At 38.9% G+C, this 18,311-nt stretch overlaps 1 protein-coding gene across 3 annotated transcripts in view; it reads right to left on the bottom strand.

Annotated features, from left to right (window-relative positions):
* Nucleotides 1-12,631, bottom strand: part of LOC121859133 (eukaryotic translation initiation factor 5B-like) — a 44,831-nt gene extending 32,200 nt beyond the window's left edge. For all 3 annotated transcript variants that reach the window (XM_042355853.1, XM_042355851.1, XM_042355850.1), the window contains exons 1-7: nt 12,472-12,631; nt 10,325-10,532; nt 7,843-8,298; nt 7,223-7,303; nt 7,032-7,098; nt 2,059-2,249; nt 1,451-1,615 (exon numbers count right to left, since the gene is read on the bottom strand). In XM_042355853.1, coding sequence (XP_042211787.1) covers nt 1,451-1,615; nt 2,059-2,249; nt 7,032-7,098; nt 7,223-7,303; nt 7,843-8,298; nt 10,325-10,532; nt 12,472-12,503 — 1,200 coding nt within the window. In that variant the 5' untranslated portion in view covers nt 12,504-12,631. The remainder of the gene's footprint in view (nt 1-1,450; nt 1,616-2,058; nt 2,250-7,031; nt 7,099-7,222; nt 7,304-7,842; nt 8,299-10,324; nt 10,533-12,471) is intronic.
* Between the last annotated feature and the right edge of the window lie 5,680 nt (nt 12,632-18,311).

Raw genomic sequence — 18,311 nt, forward strand, 5'->3', positions numbered from 1 at the left:
TATACATCTTTATGTAGAGGTCATTTGCATTTATTTAAATTGCTTGCTCCATATAATATCCACAGACCTCTCACCTTTTTCATAACATTTTAACACATCTAGTTTCTCGACTAAGCTTAAACACTTTCTATTAGCTTTTGAAACAACACTATCATTACTTGCTCTCTTGCTAATGTTGAATCGGGATGCAAAAAAGCTGTAAGAAACCTGAGACAGTTTTTATCCTCCTGTTCCAGACGAGTGAAAACAAAAGGCTAGCCAAGCTCCGACTGTTGTTTACCACTCATTAGCCAGGCACCTTTGCGAAAGGCGCTCTTAATTTTTTTACAGTAATATATTTTTTATAATACATATCGGGATTTAGTAATTATTTATATGAAAATGTAATTTTATTTTATTTTGGTCATAAATACGAATGAAATAAGGACGTAAATTTAATTGGATCCTAAATTTACTAGGGTCTTAAATATGAAAAGTTGTTGGTCGAACCGTTGTTATCGGAGGCTTTACTGTAAATGTGTGTGTGTCTACACACACACACACACAATTACAATACAGGTAAAGGAAATTACTGTCTCTAGAACGAATGGCTCCCTGTCCCAGGTGCGAAAATGGTGGCAACTTTAAAACTTCCCACAGACATTCTTGGGTACATCCAGAGTGTCATCCGCGAATAATAGAGGACCGCAAAATAAAAATCCGCTAATTTGGGGGGGGGGGGGGCCCTGTACACAACTGCTGTACTGTAATTTACTACCTAACATGTTAAAAACAGAAAAAAAGTACCATCTAGAAGAAAATCCATTAAGAAATAGTTAAATCAGTTTGACACATCCGCCATTTGCATAGACGCTGGCTGTGTCACAAGTTGTCGCCCTCAAGCCTTACCATAACAACCCAGCCCAGCTAGGGATGCTTCCCTCTCGCTCTCACACACAAAGAAATGTTTATTTCCTTTACGTTTTTGACCTTATGATAGTTATTTCTTTTACTTTTTTTTAACATTATGTATGTAGTATTGTGTGTGCATGTAACTGAATGAAATATGAAGAAAGTTCAATTTATCTACCTGAAATTTCAAGTTGAAAAATATCCATAACTCCTATCTCAGCCTGGTAGGGAGGGGGCTAGGGGGGATGTGGCAGCCCCAGCTGACTCCTGGGGGCGAGCAATTTTAATTTTTGCCAAAACCCAAATTCATATAAGCGGGGAAAGCTATCATAACAAGAAAAAGAGGCAGTAATTTAGGAAATTCGTATAAGTGAATTTCTGAATAGCAAGGGATACCTGTACAAGTGGTTAAATCTGATGTAAAATTTATGCAAAATATGAAAAACAAAGCAAAAGTCTGATGTGGAGAAAAATCCTCATAACTATCATAGCTATGTGATACTCAAAAAACAGTGTAGTTCCACCAACAATGAAACTACTGAAAAATTTGTTTTCTTACCTTTAAATACTCCAACATTTCCTGTGCTCTGCGTAAATCCTGCTTTTGCTTTGCCGTCAACAATTTCCCCTCAGCCTTGAGACGTTCTTTTCGTTCCTTTTCCTTCTGCTTCTTTCTCTCTTTTCTCTCTTGCTCAAGTCTCTTTTCCTCTTCTATCTTACGGATCTGAAAGTACCCAAAAATTTATAAGTGTTGTTTAACACAATACCAAAATTAATTTTGATCTGGAATCATATCAAAATTACTTTCCTCACAAATAACCCAAATTTCTTCCAAGCCTCATAACAACAAACAGTTAACATTTGTGTCATAACTAAATCTAAGACCGGTGTAACAGTAACACAGTTATAGAGTAAATCATTTCTGCACAATATAGGATAACCAGCGAATTATGATAACAGTACAGTAGTTTACATGTTGTGCATACCGGTAATAATACTACAGTTCAATTATAAAATTAGAAGGGTATAGGGCTCCTGAAATATACCATTAAAAATGCTAGATGCAAGACTAACACTTTAACAACAAAACCAGGAGCATAACATCACCTCTTCTACACTTCATGCTCACAGGCTTAAAGGTGATAACTAAACATTTAGTAACCTTACCCTCTCTTCTTCCAGTCTTATTTTTTCTTCCTCCTCAGCCTTCAGTTTTTCTTCCTGCTCTTTCTGTTTGGCCAGTACTTCCTTCATTGCTGCCAGCATCTTTTTATTTGGTTTGCCCTTCTTAGCCTTTGGATCATCTTCCTCATCCTTTTCTCCTTTCTTCTTCTTCTTTTTCTTCTTAGTATTCTCACCTGAATGTAAATTACATTTCATAAGTTTATGCACATAAGCAACCAATATAATCATGGTACAGTATTGTAATGCTAATATTTCTTCATTTGTTGTTATTCAGCAAAGACACAAATTTAGTTCATCACATCATTTACTCCCATTCATTATAGCAAAGACAGTTTAACCAAACCACAACTAGTTTGTTTGCCACAGCAACATTATATCCAAATAAAAGTTGCCCTTGTATAAGTCATCTTTACAAGAAACTGATTCGCACATATAGCTATCACTCATTTAACAATTAAGCCCCGGGTTAGGGTGCTGCTGGCAGTACCCCCCACGCATGGTTAAATCGAGAAAAAAATCAACATTTCCAAACATAATTAAGAAAAAAAAAGGCAGGAAAATAGGCGGCGTTCTGGAACGTCACCCAGGGCGCGCTAGTCGGACGTTCTGGAACGCCACCCGGGGCCTAAGGGTTAACAATGGGGATGCGTTCCTGAAAACACCTGACGTTAAGCAAAATTATCACTAAACAAGGGATATCAAAGAATAATATCAGTGGAGATAGCATGTAAATGTGTAGCCAACTCATCACTCGGTAGCAATCGGAGCAGGTGAAACTGAGGTGTTCAACTCGTAATCTTCATTTTTTTTTTACTGTTAAAAGCACACACAATTGTTCAGAGAATGTGCTCACCCACCCACCACCACAAAAAAAAAAAAAAAAAAACTATGCCAGCTGTGACCTATACAGTATTATAGTTATTGTGCAACACATAATTTTGGGTGTGTGTTTTCTCACACAGGGTGGTGAAATGTGTCTAATGTGGTAGCATTATGTGAGTGTTATGGTGCAAACACTGCTTGCTCCTTTTTCTTTCAGCTACCGCCGCTGGCTAGCCCTCGTAGCGAACAGGGAAGCAACTTGCCTAAGTCTTCCCCTGCCAGTACACAGTCTCCTCACCATCAAGACTCCTGCTGTGCCTCCTCGTGGCAACACACGGTAACTGGGTGCTTCGTGGGCCCAGGCTTGACCAGCAGGGGATCTCGGAGTAGCAGTGGGACCCAGAGGGATGGCATATAGGCCCACTGGCATGTGGACACGTCCTGGCTTCTACCAACGATTACACCGGCAGACGAAGGCAATACCTAATGGACAGGCTGCAAAGGTGAAACCCAACAAAATGGGCTATCGGCAGTCCACTGCAACTCTCCCTCTCCCCAGTCGTTCCAACACTTGCACCACTGGATCAGGAAAAAGGAGAGCCAAGATGTGTGATTGCAGCCTGCATTCCTGCCTCACCACATAAATCAATTCACGCGCAGCCATCATCCAGCTCATCATACCTCATCATCATCAAAACCCCTATACCCCTAAAAGTCCTATGGCGACGGACGAGTGGCGACAGGGACAGGCAGTGATGACTGCCAGGAGTCTCTAGTCACAACTCTGCACATGTGCAGCACAGATAAGATAAAATGGTCATTTATGCACTGGGATCTAGGCAGCAGTGCAACTAAGCAGCCCTTTCGAGAAATCACTACTCACCCCACATGGGGAGGGGGCTAGAAAGGGTAACCTAAACATAGTCTGCCTAAAAAAACAACCTGACTGGACAACCGCACCCAGTAAGGTCATCCTTATGCGGTCGAAAACACAATAAAAATCACAGATCCAAACAAAAGCAAACTATACAACCTCTTATGGTCACTGCATTGAATGTCAGGACCCTTCTGAATAATGGCAAAAATGAGCATCCTCAAAGAAGAAATGCCCTTGTGGCAAAAGAGCTGGCTAAGTATAACATCGACATAGCAGCCATTAGTGAGTCCCGGCTCCCAGATGAGGGTCAACTCACAGAACGGGGGTCTGGCTATACCTTCTTCTGGAAAAGTAAGCCTGCTGCGGAGAGAAACCGCATTTATGGAGTTGGCTTTGCCATCCGTCAACGCATCCTACATAGGCTAAATGAAATGTCTATCGGGATCAACGAGCACCTGATGAAGCTCCGAGTCACACTGGATGCAGAGGATAACATCAAGGAGGCCCTTTACACTGACCTCGACAGAGCGCTAACCTCTATCCCCAGAGAAGACAAGGTTGTGCCCCTTGGTGACTTCAATGCCAGAATTGGCAGAGATGCTTACATTTGGCAGGGAACCATAGGGAGAATGGGACTAGGCAAGTGTAATCCCAATGGCCTACACCTCCTCAACAAGTGTGCTGCACACAACCTATCACCAATACCTTGTTTAGGCAGGCCAACAAGTTCAAGGGTTTTTGGCAACACCCACGATCAAAACACTGGCATCTCATTGACTCCATCATTGTCAGAGAAAGAGATATCTGAGATGTCCTCATCACCCGTGCCACTGCGACACTCATCATCGGCTCGTCAGATCCAAACTCTCACTTCACATTGCCCCAAAACAGCGAAGGCAGCAAGCCTCCAGAAGAGGTTTTAACACAAAACGTCTGGAGGATCCAGCGGTAGCACATGCTTTCAGAGCCCAGCTCGAACATGGGCTGATAAACAACCCGACAACGAACAACCTAAATCCCAGTGCCGAATGGGATATTCTCGACAGTCATGACAAAAACCTGCAGAGAGACCCTCAGCCAGATCGAAAGAATACACCGGGACTGGTTTGATGAGAATGACCAGGCAATTAATATACTCATCGATGATAAACGTGCTGCTTTAACTGGCTGGCAGAACAACCCTCAGTCTCAGACCAAAGCTGATAACTTCCGCAAGAAGAAAGTGGTGGCCCAGAGGGAACATCGCAATCTAAAGAATGACTGGTTTAAGATAAAAGTATGTGAAACACAAAAATTTGCAGATCAGCACAAGATGCGCGAATTTTTCAATTCCACTAAAATATTTTATGGGCCAATCACTCGTGGCGCAGACCCTGCTCCGCTCATCTGATGGTAACTCCATAATTAAAGATGATGAAGGCCTCTTTCAGTGCTGGAAAGAGCACTACCAGTCACTGCTCAACCGAAACACCTATGTGGATGTCCTGACTATCCAGCAGGTCCCTCAGCATCCAGAGCTGACCCACCTCAGCTATCCTCCATCCTTCGATGAGGTAGCTGCTGCCATCAAACAGATGAAAAATAACAAAGCCTCAGGGCCTGATGGAATCCCAGCCGAGGTGTATAAAGCAGGAGGACACCTGCTTACCAGCCGTCTCCACTCTCTCCTGGAAAATATATGGGAAAAGAAGGAAATCCTCCACGCTCTTAAAGACGCCTCCATCGTCAATATTTATAAGAACAAGGGAGACCCAGTCAGAGTGAGACAACTACCACGGGATCTCGCTGCTATCCGTAGCTGGCAAAATTATCGCCCGAGTCCTCCTAAACAGACTTTTTCCTGAGGTGGAAAATTTCCTCCCAGAATCTCAATGTGGCTTAAGACCATCACGTGGCACCACTGACATGATCTTTGCTGCCCGCCAGATACAGGAAAAGTGCAGAGAACAGCGTTGTGACCTGTACATGCCTTTCATCGACCTAACCAAGGCCTTCAACTCGGTCAACAGGGAAGCCCTCTGGTAGACCCTCAGCTGCTTTGGCTGTCCACCAAAATTCATCGCCATTGTGAGGCAACTCCACGATGGCATGAACAGTAGTGTTCTGCACAATGGCACCCAGTCTGAGTTCTTCCCCATCCAAACGGGGGTTAAACAAGGGGGGTGTACTGGCACCAACTCTCTTCCATTTTCTTGGCCGCCTTCCTTACTCGTGCCAGTGCCAATTTAGCCGGCAGGGTGGACATTGAAAACCGGATGAAGGGTCTTTTCAACATAAGACGACTCCAAGCAAAAACAATGGTGTCGACAGCTTCCATTACTGAACTTCAGTATGCAGACGACCTCACCCTTGTTGCTCACACTGAACACAATCTACAGGAGATCCTGAACACCAACGCAGATGCGTGAATGTACGTAAGACTCGGATTCTCTTTCAACCTGCCCCTGGTTCAGACACACCTCCACCATCCATCCAGGCTGTCACCAAGCTGACTCAGGTGTGCGTGGCTGCTGTCTGTATGCCGTGACGTACACATAGGGGGAGGGAATTGTAATGGTTTTAATAAGAATTACATTAATTGTAGGGGGAATGATTACAGTATATAGGAAACATTCCAACTTGACTGTAGAGGGGGATGTATTCCCTCCCAGGATCTAAACCCACGCCCGTATGTTGTTTACTCTTTATACCCATAATTTCTTTGATACCAGTCTAAGAACCATCTCAACATGAAAGGTATTCAATTCTTAGTACCTGTATGAACCCAGTAATACCACCATCCTCATAACTACATAACCAACCAGCCTTCTCCATAAAAATACAACTTAGAAACAACAACATACCACTACAGTTATCCTAAACAACAATTAAAGTACTGTAGTCTCAATGTAATTCTGATGCTATTTTTGGCTATTACATTTGTGCTTTACCTGAGGTTAACCAATTAATTGCATTCTTATATATTTAGCTATGAAAAATAATCATGGTGCAAATCTTTAAGACTCATGACCCCACACTGCTGTAGGCTATGAGTAGACGGATATATAAATATCTGCAAGACTTAGCATTAGTCAAAACTGAAAAAGTAATGCATCACCAGAAGATTAGTCCCCCAGCTTATTTCACCTGACAATTAATTACCCTAATGCTATTTGGATGGTTAGGTTACTTTAGGTTATTGTCGGGGTGATTAATCTTCATGTAAAACTAGCGCGGTGTGTGTGTGTTTTTTTTTAAGTGGTCCAAAGCAACTTACCCTCTGCATCAGCTTCTCCCTCCTCTCCAGGTGCTGTTGTATCAACTTTGGCTTCTGATGATTCGGTCTACCAAGTTGACAAGAGAAAAACAATTAAGTTAAGAAATCAATGACCTACAAGTTATTCATCAAGGGCTTAATGTGAAGAAAAAAAATTAAACTATATAACCAGAAAATAATATAACACATACCATTGCTGTTGTCTCTGGTGCATCTTTAGTTTTCTTCTTTTTCTTCTTAGACTTTCCTTCATCTTTCTTTTCTTCATCCCCCTGTTGAAACATTAAAATTTTTAACCATTCATAAATATTTCAACTTATCCTGACTCACTTTTTGGGTTCATTGGCCAATAAGTTTTAGAAAAATGACACTTAAGTACGAAGAACAGAAAATAAGGAACAATATTAATGATTCTAATAATATCCAGCCACCTGCCTATCAACATATCATACTACCAAACAACCACAAAAAAACTCACACCATCAACCAAAAATCCAACTTGCATCAGTCCAGTCTTGACAGAAAGAAAGAAAGAAAGAAAGAAGGGGGAAAAAAAATCCCCATAAACCTAATTTTTCTCAATTCAAAGGTGGAACAGCAACACACTTCAACACCTCAACCATAAAACACACCACCAACCCCCACAACCGTAATGGACTTGACAGAAACTTCTACCCCAGCTTCGCTCCATAAACCAACTAAAACAAAAAAATTAACCCAGAAAACATCAATTATATCAAAATTAAATAAACAGTGTGACAACGAAGATTACATGTCTGGTTAACATAAAAAAAGTAAGAGGGATATTTACCTTCTCTTGTGCATCTTCATCTTGAACCTCAACAACCTCAACTTCTACTGGGGCCTCCTCATTTTTATCTTTCTTTTTCTTTTTCTTCTTCTTTCCAGTTTCTTCTTCAGGTTCTTGGACTATTGTCTCTTCAACCTTCACTTCTTCTGTGTTTGGTTCTTCTTTTGGCTTCTCACCTCTATATTCAGATTCAAGTTCTGCTAAAATCTTGTCCAAATCCTCATCGTCATCACCTCCTTTCTTTTTCCCTTTCTTTTTCTTTTCATCTTTCTTCTTTTTTGTTTTATTTTCGTTCTTTGACGATTCTTTAACAACAGGTTCATCATCATCATCCTCATCATCCATTAAGTCATCATTATCATCCATGAGAGCAGCAAAACCTCCTCCCATCTTGGGCTTAACTATGATTTCTTCTGAATCTTCATCATCCTCACTTTTGACAGGTTTTTTAGATTTCTGAAATAAATATTTCTAATAAAAATCACAACTTAAATGAAAAGATATAAAAGCTCTTTAACCACTTGTGTACAGGGTCCCCTCTCAGCTGAATTAAATTGTCTGATGTTAGCCAAATAAAATATTAAAAGTGGCATCCCCATAGTAAAGGGGTTAAGCTTAAACATCCCAACTTATTTCACCTGAAGATTAGTTAAGCCCAGCTTATTTCACCTGAAGATTAGTTAACCCCAGCTTATTTCATCTAGAAATTAGATAGCCCCAGCTTATTTCACCAGAAGATTAAACAACCCCAGCTTATTTCATCTGAAGATTAGATAACCTCAGCATATTTCACCTGAAGGTAAGATAACCCCACTTTGTTTCACCTGAAGGCGATACAGATATGCTTTAAAGCTGTCACCATTTGTTCTAAATTCAGTGCACATGCACATATGCATGCACACATACAGTTTATGTATGGTGACAGCTGTGTGTGCCTGCATTAGAATCTGTTAAGTATGAAGGCATGCTTACAAATACAATATGACATGCTTAACGTAGCTACAGTTGGGACCAAACTTCCTTTAACACTTAGTACAATACCTTGCATCTACTTGCAGGTCATATATAAGACTGGTTTACAGCTGGTGGATGCTTTTTTCATTGCAATTTATGTCTGATTAACAACATAAAAGAAAGTTCCATAATACAATGAAAATCATAGGGATACAGAAGTTAACAATGCCAAAGTGTTTAGGGAACTTTGTCTACAACTGCACATACCATCAAAGTGGTGACGTATACTTAACAGCAAGAACACCTGAAGATTATGCATTTCAGCTTATTTCATTTAATGATCAAACACCCTTACACTGACATACCCAGGTAACATTAAGGTGTTAAATCATCAGGAGAATTGAGGCCCCCTGCATTGTAAGGGTTACTTGAGCCAAAATTTGAAACCGAGAAAACCGCGTTTAAAGTTTTTCCAACTTCTAACAAGCATAACATTTTTTGTTTTTCGAGATACAGCATTCATTTTTTATGTATTTTGAAGCTAAAAGACTGTACTTGCAGATAGTAGGTAGTGCATCATGAAGTAATGTAGTGGGTTGTTGCAATGTTGATTCGAAGCAACAAAACTCCCACCCACTTATGGCATTTTTTACTTTAATTGATATCAGAGTATAGATCCCGCCAGAACAAAAGAGAACTGAGGGAGAGAGAGGGAGGGATTCCGTGCTCATTGGCTGGAAGGGGCGTGACGTAGATAGCATACACACGCTGTCATTGGCCGAGACGGGGGAGGAGGCTGCGGGCCGGCCGCTGTGATTAGCCACCCACTCCTCTCACTCACTCACTGACGGGACAAGAGCACCCGTCTGCCACAAATCAATGTTACACCCTATTTTCATAGGGCTTTCAGCCTTATTTACAGTCTAGTAATGAGATCTAATCCACTACCATCGTATAGAGCTAGGCCAAAAATAGTGCTTTCCAACAAAAAATGGGTTTTGCCCTGGTGGTCTGAGTTACCCTTACAATGCGGGGGGCCTCAAATACTCTTGAGCTGTTTAATCTTCACGTGAAATAAAGGAACAATTATTTTTACTCAAAATAAGCAGCCCCCAATCTTAACCCTTAAGTGCTGGGTTAGGGTGTTGCTGGCAGTGCCCCCCCCTCCCCTCCCCCATGCAGGGATAAATCGAAAAAAAAAAAAATTTCCCCCAAAATAATTAAAAAATAAAAATAGGCGGACATTCTTGAACGTCACCCGGGGCACACTAGTCATATGTTCAGGAACGTCACCCAGGGCCTAGGGGTTAAACCTCCACTACAGTATACTATTTTCTGGGCAAGATTCTTGAGTAAATATTGCCCAATCTTGGTCTTCAAAGTATATAATATAATAAAATATTACAAGGATTTACACAGACCACAAATATATTTGTTTTCATCTCCTTGGTTATGAAGTCTAATACTAACTAACATTTTGTACTGTGTACCAGCTGGTCATAGGGTAACCAAAGGCTTACATCTCTACCTTCTCTTTTTTCTTCTTCTCCTCAACATGTGGCTCAGGAGTTTCCTCTTTCTTCCCTCCTGACTCCTCCAGGGTCATATCATCCAATTCTTTGGTAATGCCATCTTCCCATTCGTCATTTTTCTTCTTTCCTTTCTTCCCTTTCTTGGAAATTTCCTTTGGTGTAGAGTTCTCAATATCATCTGCTATATCCTCAACTTCTCCATTCCTGTTAAATAAAAAAGTATTAGCTACAGCAACAAACCCAAAGTACTGTACAGGTGTCCCTCATATAACAATGGGGTTGCGTTCCTGTAAAACTTAATGTTAAACGAGATTATTGCTAAACGGGGGATAACAGTAAAGCACGGAGGGTGAATAATACTGTAGGTTAAAACAGCAGGGTGGCAAACACTGAATACGGTACTGCACTCCATAATAATAATAAAAATTATAATAATAACAATAATAAATGAGTTTGCTATAAATAGTTAAAAAAATTAAATGATTGATTTATTAACACCAAAATTCTATATAAACCATGTGGTTCAGAATTAAACAATGTCATTGGCAAGAGCAACAACTGGTGCCTGGACAACTCAAGTAAGACCTTCATGATGTCGACATTACAGAGTAACCGTGAATACCTGGTGCTAGGTAATGATGAAGACACGACCACTGGTTATCAAAACTGCCTATTCATTATTCTACAGTTAGTTAAATTATCAATTTTCAGAATATGGCAGACTAATGGCCAAACTCAATAGGAACCAGAAAAAATTGACAAATATCATCTGAAAGAAATATTGGAATGGTATCATCACCCTCCACCAATGAACCCCGGACAAATAACTGTAGTGGTAATAAGTACAGTAAAGATATGTGACTGAAAAAACCACCCGAGACTTTTATAATTCGTACTGGATACAGGTATGGCAGCAGTATGCCAAAAATCACACTGGATATAGCTACGAAAAACATATTGATGGACTATATTGTTAATGGTTAGGTTAGTCAGAAAGGCCATCTTAGTAACTACCATCGTATAGTCAGCCCACCACACATGCGCATTGCATTATGCTGCCATACCAACAGACAACGACATTTTGCATATGACTGCCATACCTGTATCCTGTGTCTTTATAATTATCTTGTACCTGTTTCTCCAAAAAGAAATAGGAATCACGTGTAGATTAGCCCTTCCCACTTATTTCACCTTAAGATTCAACACCTTAACACTAGTACTGCACTTGGGATGGGTTTGGGTTAGGTTATTACATTAGTTTTAGTGGCTTTCTTGTTTAAATTTAGCCTATTTTTTACCAGTTTGTATGTGTGCATTGTTTAGTAAAACTTTAGTTTCGGTCATCCCTGTATTTAGATATCCTAACCTAACCGATTCCCCAGATGACCAAAACTAAAATAATACCCATTGTTTATGTATATAACTAAGAATAAATTGTTAACCAATTTTACTGAATTAATATAAATACATCTTCCTTGCAATGTTTTGGTAATAGATTTTGTTTAATGTACCAGAGTGGACCATTATCTTTGATACAGGGAGCTTATGAGCATTAATAAAACCTGTGAATCGCAGCTCCAGTTATAAGTACTACTGTATTTGGTGGCTAAGATTATTGAAGCTCAGAAGAAACTGTAGCTAAGATTCATTTGATGCCATAGTGGGAATCTTTACCCAAACTGTATTATATATATAGTACTGAAGTACATAGCTTTCTACAGTTCCAGATGTCACAAGACCTCAAACATTTATGACAAACAATCACACCAAATTTACACCCATCAATTATTTAAGTCAAATTTATTTACAAATTTCACAGCTTTAGTTGAATATAAAATTATCAAAAACATGAAAAAGGTTTATGGGAATGTTTATTCATTGCATTGTCATTATTATTCTTATCTTCGAAACAGCTGACCTACTCATAAACCAATCTTCTACCAGGTACCAGTACTTTGTATTATGGAAGACCTATTGTATGATTTAAGCTACATGTACATATGTGGTGGGTAGTGAAACGAGAAAGTGTTCCCCCCTGAAGGTTTTGTCACGTCTGTTGTGCTTGAAGAAGTTTTAACAGACCGGTCTGGCGTGCTCGTCCCTGTCACCTCTATCTTACCCTCACACCTGCTAACCAACTTACGTCTCAGCTTTATTTCCCTTTTTCTTTCCCATGTTGAAGATTTGTTATTCAGCATGAAATTTCACTGAATGAGTAACATATGGAGGAAGACAACACGAGTATTAATCCTCACACCAGTACACTACTAGCGCCGCCTGCCTGACGACCGCTACACTCACTCCTTCACTCTTCTCTACGGACTTACATAACTATACTCTACTTATACCTCCATTAATATAATTTTACACCATATAGTGCCTTTTTATATACCAATATATTATCCAATGAAAACATATCTGAAACAGTTTATCATTATATGTATAACTGCATTGTCTTGTACGAGTATTACCTGCCACTTTTACTTTATCTTATGTCTATACCTGCACTGTCAATATGAGTGTAGTACAAAAGACCCCTAGGACAAAAGCCCCTTAGGACAAAAGCCCCCTAGGACAAAAGCCCCCGAGGACAAAAGCCCCCTAGGACAAGAGCCCCTTAGGACAAAAGCCCCCGAGGACAAAAGTCCCCTAGGACAAAGAGGACAAAGCCCTTAGGACAAAAGCCCCTTGGGACAAAAAGGACAAAAGCCCCTTAGGACAAAGAAGGACCCCTTAGGACAAAAGCCCCCTAGGACAAAAGCCCCCAAAGGCAAATGCCCCCGAGGACAAAAGCCCCCTAGGACAAAAGCCCCTTAGGACAAAAGCCCCCGAGGACAAAAGCCCCCTAGGACAAAAGTCCCCCACGAGAAATAACAAGAATTTTTTAAATAATTGTATTTTTTTTTGTTTATGAACACTTTTCTAACCTAACTTAACCTAACCTTCGGGAATTCTGTTATAGTTATAAAGAAGTATACAAGGAATGTTTATTAAATCTGCAAAGATGTATGTTTTGTCTACTGGGGTACTTACTCCCCTGACATTCAGTGACCTCACTGAACCCTGGGGTCACCTCAGTAAATACAGAATGATCATGAAGGTAAAACATGTCGTTTGTAAATCATAGTCAGCCTGTATAATACTGCATGTTATTCCTGGTTAGTACTTCACCAAGTGTCAATAAGGTCTGAGGCAAAGAAACTCTACTCTTTGGTCTGAGTTGTGCAGTGACAACACTATTTTAACAAACTCTGTGTGTGATTGTTATGTGCAGAGAGAGTTTGTGGCATACAAGGTCCATGACCCACTTCATAAAGATAAAAACTTTTTCTTTGGGCTAAATAATTACCCTAGGTTGTGTGACTGCCAACTGTCTCATTCAATACACTAATATTTTTGGTATGATGATTGTTAACAATTATTTTATTGTTGATGAAAATTTTGCCTCAGCCTCTCAACTAAGAAAAAGAATTTATAATACAAAAAGATTCTACAAATTAACTCTGATAAGCATAATGCAACAATCTTTCAACAAGAGTTATTAACAACACACTGTTAATTGTAAAACAATTTTAAAACTAACCTCATTAACTTTTTACTTTTATCCTCTTCACCACTGATCAGCTCGTTAGCCGCTTGGGCGATCAATCACGTCTCTGTCACGCACTGTTGGCAATTACTAGTCATATACTGGCTCTCTGCTACGCACTGTTGGCAAGTACTGGGCATGCACTGGCTCCTGAATGTACCTGAACCTGCTCCAGTGTTGGTCAAGTCTTGTCTTGAATGAACCTACACTCGGTGCCGTCACAACACTTTCTGGCAGATTGTTCCAAGAGTTCACAACTCTCACTCCGAAAAAGTTTGCCCTCACAGTTTTCTGGACTTGTGGCTTCTTCAATCTTGAGCTGTGACCCCTTGTGGGGCGAGCGTCCGCCAGCTCTAAGTAAGGACACTCGACTGAGTAGTGCCCCTTGAGATGCTTATACACATCAATTAGGTCGCCCCTTGCGCGTCTGTAGTATAAGCTAGGCAAGTTCAGGCGCTCCAATCTCTCAGGGTAGTTGAGGTCCCGAAGTGTCAAATACTAAAACTGGGATATGAAACTTACCTGTGCTGACATTATACCATGACAAGCATTTAAATTAACAGCACGATCAATTGGAATTGAACCAAATTTGATGAAGCCCTATAAAATACAATGCTATGTAAACAAAGTCATGAAGCATGTTTTCACACTAAAATACTCTACTGTACATGTATTATGTACCTGAAGACTAGTTCCAAGCCTAATAGTTTTGACTCCATAACATGAAACATAAATCACTTACATATCAAATATTTAAAAAAATATTCCTCCAAGTACAGGAGACCACCATGGTACAGGTACCTACAATATATACTGTACTCAGGTTCTCTTACCTAGTTCCACTCCAGGTACACCCAGCTTGCAGGAGAAACTTGACCAATGTCATATTCAACTTTGCTGTACTCTTCTTAAGAACATCACCAGTGATTTTCATTCCATGCGTTACCTGGAACTGGATCAGTATCACACAACATACAAAAGTTGAAGAACTTAACGGTAAGTTTGCTGACCAGCTGAAGCTTCTACGTACCTCACCAGCAGTGAAATAGGACTCAAATATTTTTCTATCATCATCATTACTATTTTACAGTCATTTTCCATGCCTATGTGGGTTAGCTGTGATTCCCTGATGACAACTCTCCATATTGCATAGTCTCTTGCAGCCCCTCTTGTCAGGTTCTTATCTCTGAGGTCATTTCTTACACCCTCTCTCCATGTAATCCTTGGCATACCCCTAGCTTCCTTCTCTCAATTTTATTTTCTGAGAAAAATTTGCTAAATCAGCCCTAAAGAATGCCATTGAGCTGTGTGTGTATGGCTAGATCTAGTGCAGGGAAACAAGGCAATAAGAAATATATCAAAACACTTTGCAAATCATAATACTAAATCAGTTGTCTGAATAAAATATGAGAGCAAAGTATTTACTATACCAAGATGACCATTAATTGTTACGTGCAGTTTAGTAGATTCTTTTTTGCAATTTAATCGATATTTTTGAATAAGGTTTTAATAATATAAGAAAACATCCCATTATGTACATTTTATAACAGATTTATATTAAGCATTGTATAAATTCCATTTATACATAAAAATTGCCTTTTATAGACTAGATTAAATTCTATTTTATCATCAAAACATACAAAATACACATGAATACTTGTTAGACTTTTAAAACAAAAGCAATATTATATATACTAATACACAATCCTTGGCAGGTTACATTTTAATGATATACTCACCTAATGGCACTCAATAATGTGCTTTTGCTACTCAGCTAAGGCTCTTTCATGTTAAAATTTGTAGTTTTACACTTTCACTATGGTAGTGTAGTAAATTACAACCTAAAACTTAATGAAAGTTGACAAATTTTGTCCTGCATCAAGATACAGGGAGAAAACAAAAGTACTGTACATTTTATTACTTAAAAGAAAATTCAGGAAATAATTACTGGTAGTACAGTATCACACATTTCTCTACAACAAAGTACAGTATAAATATCTAATAGCAAAGCACATAACAACATCTACAGTACAGTATTTATTTCATTTCACAATGCATGGAAGGTTCTCCCCCTTAAGACTTGAAGGGGTTTACTAGCATCAGGCAGTGGATAATACTGACCAGGTCTTCATATTATGAGTGCAGGAGATCCTCAGTTTGTGCAAAGACCAAACAATCATGGAACATGCCTAACCCAGGTTATATTACGAGTCCACTAACTACAACATCACATTACTGGACTCTGCAAATATTATGGCTCTCTGAAATGTAGAGTAGATCAATTCAAGTGTCTAAGACAGGGATGCCCAACCAGTGGCCCGTGGGCCAAATCTGGCCCTGCCCTCAACCAATTTCTTTCCCTTCCAATAAATCAAGATGATGACACAATGTGTGCCATAATCACATCCAAGATACCATTTTGGTTTAAATATCTTTATCTTTTAACATTGATGTTTTGTAATATTAAACCTTTATTGTTAGATCCTAATACCTATAAATTTTCCTATAATAATTTATCAGGACCTCACACCATTCATACAGTTGTGTGCCCCCCCCCCCCCAAGTACTGCTAGACATTAAGTTTGGCCCTCTTGCAAAAATGGTTGAGCACCACTGGTCTAAGACATAGTACTGTACAACCTGCAAACATGAGATAAAATTACATGGGTCTCTCTCTACAAATGTCATAAATAGATTGTTGTACTGTAAACAATATGTATAACTACAACACTACTATGGTTCTATTATTACACTTAAGTTTCAGAGTACTGAATCAATACCAATCTGAGTTTTTGCTTTTTGTATTATGTAATCACAGCAAAAGTAAGATGCTATGACTTATGCTGATAACTGCAAAATATTTAACTTTTCATATACTGTATAGTATTATGCGCCATTCAGGTCACAGTGGCTGACCTATCCTACACTACCCATGATAAGATAATTGTTAATAAGGACAATTGTGCTTATTGCTAAAAAGTAGACATTTACACTTTTTGAAGTGTTATGTTCCTTTATTACAGTACTGTATTGTACAGTGTACCATTTACAGGCAGGATTGGTGGGTGTTATTCTGCTATGATGTGCACTAAGCCTGCCACCAACTACAGTACATCAAAACTTTGCTCAGTTGTAATATACACTGTACAGTACTGTATCACCAAGCAAAGAAGAATTAGCTAATCCCAGGTACAGTACATAGGTGGCAGAAATATTTACCAGAAGTAAAGTTCTCTGTTAATTCTACCTGAACCTCTGAGTGAAAGTTTTCCTTGCCTTTTGAGTCAAAATCTACTTGGGAGCTCCCTCAAACCCCAAGCATAATACTATTCACAATTTAAAACAATATATTATTTGCTACTATGCAATTAAAATTATGAGCCAAATCTATATACGTATATGAGAAAAATAATAATAATGATCATGAATGTGTCAAAAGTATCCATAAACATTTGAGTTACTGCAACCTCTGATTTTTAAAGTTAAAGGCTTCATAAAAAAAAAGAAACAGTTAGAATTTCTTTGAGTCAAATGAAAGGAAGTGAGAGAGTAATTGACTTTGACTGCACTACCTGTACTAATGTTTAAATTATTATATGATCTTTTCTTTTCACTCACTCCTTCTTTTATCACTGATTGTTGTTTTTTTTATGACTCTCACTGTAACACTTGGTGATCTGCAATAAATTCTCAAAATCCAAGTAATCCTTCAAACATTAACATTCATTGAATTCTTTACATTTAATTTTGATATTGTCCTTTTCGTTCCCTTAAGGTACAAGTTTTATTTTCCTATTACAGGTACTGTACTGCATTTGCTGAGGCATCTTGTTCTTCCCCCACATTTCTTAGTGAAAAGAAGTACAGTTCAGTAAAGTATTGCTTTATCAGTCAAACATGAAGCAAACCAACATCCAGACTTCCTTTGTAATGTTTTAATTACTGTAAATGGGTGGAGAACACTTGACTGTCAGCAACTACGATATTCAAGAAAGATTTGCCTGACCAGAGTTCAGGAAAACTATATACAGAACTGTGTACCACTCACATATTAAACAAGTGAATCAATGAAGTAGTCAACCATACTTGCACTGGAAGAAGTCTTTACTTGGTAACTTCATATACCATTCATAGTCCACTCTGGTAAGTTTATATATTTAAAAAAATATATAACTTTATCTCTCTACAGTACAGTATAAAGTTATTAACAAGCATTTGTTCATTAAGACTTAAAAGATTATTATCATAGATCAAACTTTAGTGACAACCTGATAAAAAGCTCACTGCATTTGTCCCTAAAGCAAGATTAACCAGACAAAGTAATTTTTCTTGACATCACATGTGCCATAGAGCAGACAAAATTACCGTATAAGGTCTTTCAATTACATTTGGTA

This window comes from Homarus americanus, unplaced genomic scaffold (assembly GCF_018991925.1).
Source record: "Homarus americanus isolate GMGI-L3 unplaced genomic scaffold, GMGI_Hamer_2.0 scaffold50924, whole genome shotgun sequence".
Lineage (NCBI taxonomy): Eukaryota > Metazoa > Arthropoda > Malacostraca > Decapoda > Nephropidae > Homarus > Homarus americanus.